The 2,290-nt window shown below is 32.8% G+C and overlaps 1 protein-coding gene across 1 annotated transcript; it reads right to left on the minus strand.

The window, feature by feature from the left end:
- Positions 1 to 451: 451 nt before the first annotated feature.
- LOC108816380 (uncharacterized) lies at positions 452 to 918 on the minus strand. The gene has a single exon (XM_018588954.2). The coding sequence runs from the start codon at positions 822 to 824 to the stop codon at positions 600 to 602; it is 225 nt and encodes a 74-aa protein (XP_018444456.1). The 5' UTR covers positions 825 to 918; the 3' UTR covers positions 452 to 599.
- Between the last annotated feature and the right edge of the window lie 1,372 nt (positions 919 to 2,290).

Raw genomic sequence — 2,290 nt, forward strand, 5'->3', positions numbered from 1 at the left:
TCATATTTCAATGTAGGAAGACCCACGAATCTCGCGGTCAACGTTAACCATAGCTTTTGTTAGGGGAGAGCACCTCTAATAACCATGGGGTTCTAGGTAGAATATCACAAGAATATGGTATTAATAAAAATGTAGTACAGTAGAAAATGTGTCGAATCCAACTTAATTTTACAAATTTTTAAGAACCCTTTCACAAACCCATTAGACAGTTGTCAACTTATAGTTCACTTGTTTTTGTAAGCTAAAAAATTAATTCATTAATAAAAACAGCATTATAATAATATTAATTTATGGTTTGGATATTCAATATGAAAATTTAACCATTGAGTTGCTCTTAGATTCGTATATAACTCAAAATATTACAATCAAGAGTGCGTTATAAACTTATAAGTTTCTCCTGTATTACTCATTCAACAGCAGCAGAAGTCCAAATTCATTTAACATATGTAAATACGAAACTACGATCGATTCATCATCTTTTAAGTTATTACTATTAAACAAAGACAAATCTGATCATTAAGCGAGGGATTTAGAAGAAGACAGAAGAACAACAACAAAAAGGCTTATATTTTTTAATTAAAACAAAGGATAATCCGATATCAATTAGAAGATGCGTTCCCTTCCTTGCTAGCATTGTCGTTGTTGCTGTTACGGTTTGCCGGAGTAGCTGCCGGAGATGGCAGAGGGATCTGATTGCGTGGCGGCTGAGAAGGTATAGATGATGGAGGATTGGCTGTCAGAGAGATGTCGGAAAGATCCTCGAGGGAGATCGGGAAAACGGTCTGAGAAGGTCTTCTCTGGTGACGGCTTGGTCTCTCCGACATTGCTAGTTACAGATTCAGACAAGATGGATAGGGAGCAGAGAAAGAGAGAGAGATAGAGAAAAGAGTTTCGTTTTACTTGTCTGAAGATGAGACCGAGAGAGGGAGTTTATATAGGGAGTGTGAAAAAAAACATATGGGTTAGGTAGTAACGGTAAATTAAATTATAGTTTATATTTTAAAATGTGAAAATCATTACTTTTTACCATTACGAAAAATATATCGTAAAACTATAAAAAGATGAATCCGTTTTTCAAACTTTTTGCAAAGTAGCACCGTTGGTTCTATGTTTTTAGTAACTATCTGCAATGTTTACATAGTTTTTATGTGCATAGTCAAATGATTCAGATCCGAAGTTATGAATCGTAAAACATCTACAACAAGTCAAAATATATTTATATACCAGTTACCTAAAAAGGTCTGACTTTAGTTAGACAAATGTCTAACTAAGATTGACCATAAAATTTTACGTGTTTTAGGTAACTAAGTTGTAATGTATCCGTCAGATACACGAGTCCACATGATCTGGGAGATCGGTACATACTCTAGTTTAACAAAATGGTTAATTGTATCTGAATAGTATTACTTCTACACAGTATCTTATTGGTGAAACAATTAATCATTACAATTAATTTGTAATCTTCACCAATAACCATCAAAGTTCATTGCATTTAGTGGTAACCCTGAATAGTTCTGACAGATATTAAAAACTCCTGATAAGATTTTTGAACATTAAATTAAGAATCCTTAATTATTTTTAAGCAAAAAAGAAAACGCTCAATTATACAGAGAAATTAACAGTTTAGGTCATTTTGTGACTTTAAATATCACAAAAAGTCACTTATCTATACCTAGACACTTTTTTGTGAAAAAGATAAACTAGAGTGGGCTTAATTACTTTTGTGTAACTTACTAGTTTGGATTTTGAAATTCAGACATTAAAACATGTGAAGCGAGTTGAGAGTTTGAATTTTGGGTTGGATTGTGGGTTCTGTCGATTAGGGTTTCGTAGTTTTGGGGGAAAAATGGTTGTGATCGATTTAGATCTGAGCTCCAAAAATGAACATCAAGTTAGAGACTGTGGAACTTATTTTTGATTGATAAAGAACTAGTGATAAATTCACTCCATGAAGGAACATAAAACCTGAGTTTTTTTCAAAGAGGCTAGATCACATGGGAGTCATTTCAGTAGCTGGAAAACAATAATTTTGATTCAAACCAAAAAATTGTACAATTGAACAACAAAAATGTAGTGTATATGTGTACAATTGTACACTTTCTACAACGAAAGTGATAGTGTATATGTGTACAACAACCTAAAATTACTCCACGCTATCTGTAAAATGAAGCTAACATTTGTATCCACGTTTATGAATTAAGGTGTAAAGCAGTGTACACCTTATACGATGTCCAATGTATATATACATAGTACAGATTTTAAAACTCAAGACAATTATGTACACCAAAGG

Source organism: Raphanus sativus, chromosome 7, assembly GCF_000801105.2.
Source record: "Raphanus sativus cultivar WK10039 chromosome 7, ASM80110v3, whole genome shotgun sequence".
Classification (NCBI taxonomy): Eukaryota; Viridiplantae; Streptophyta; class Magnoliopsida; order Brassicales; family Brassicaceae; genus Raphanus; species Raphanus sativus.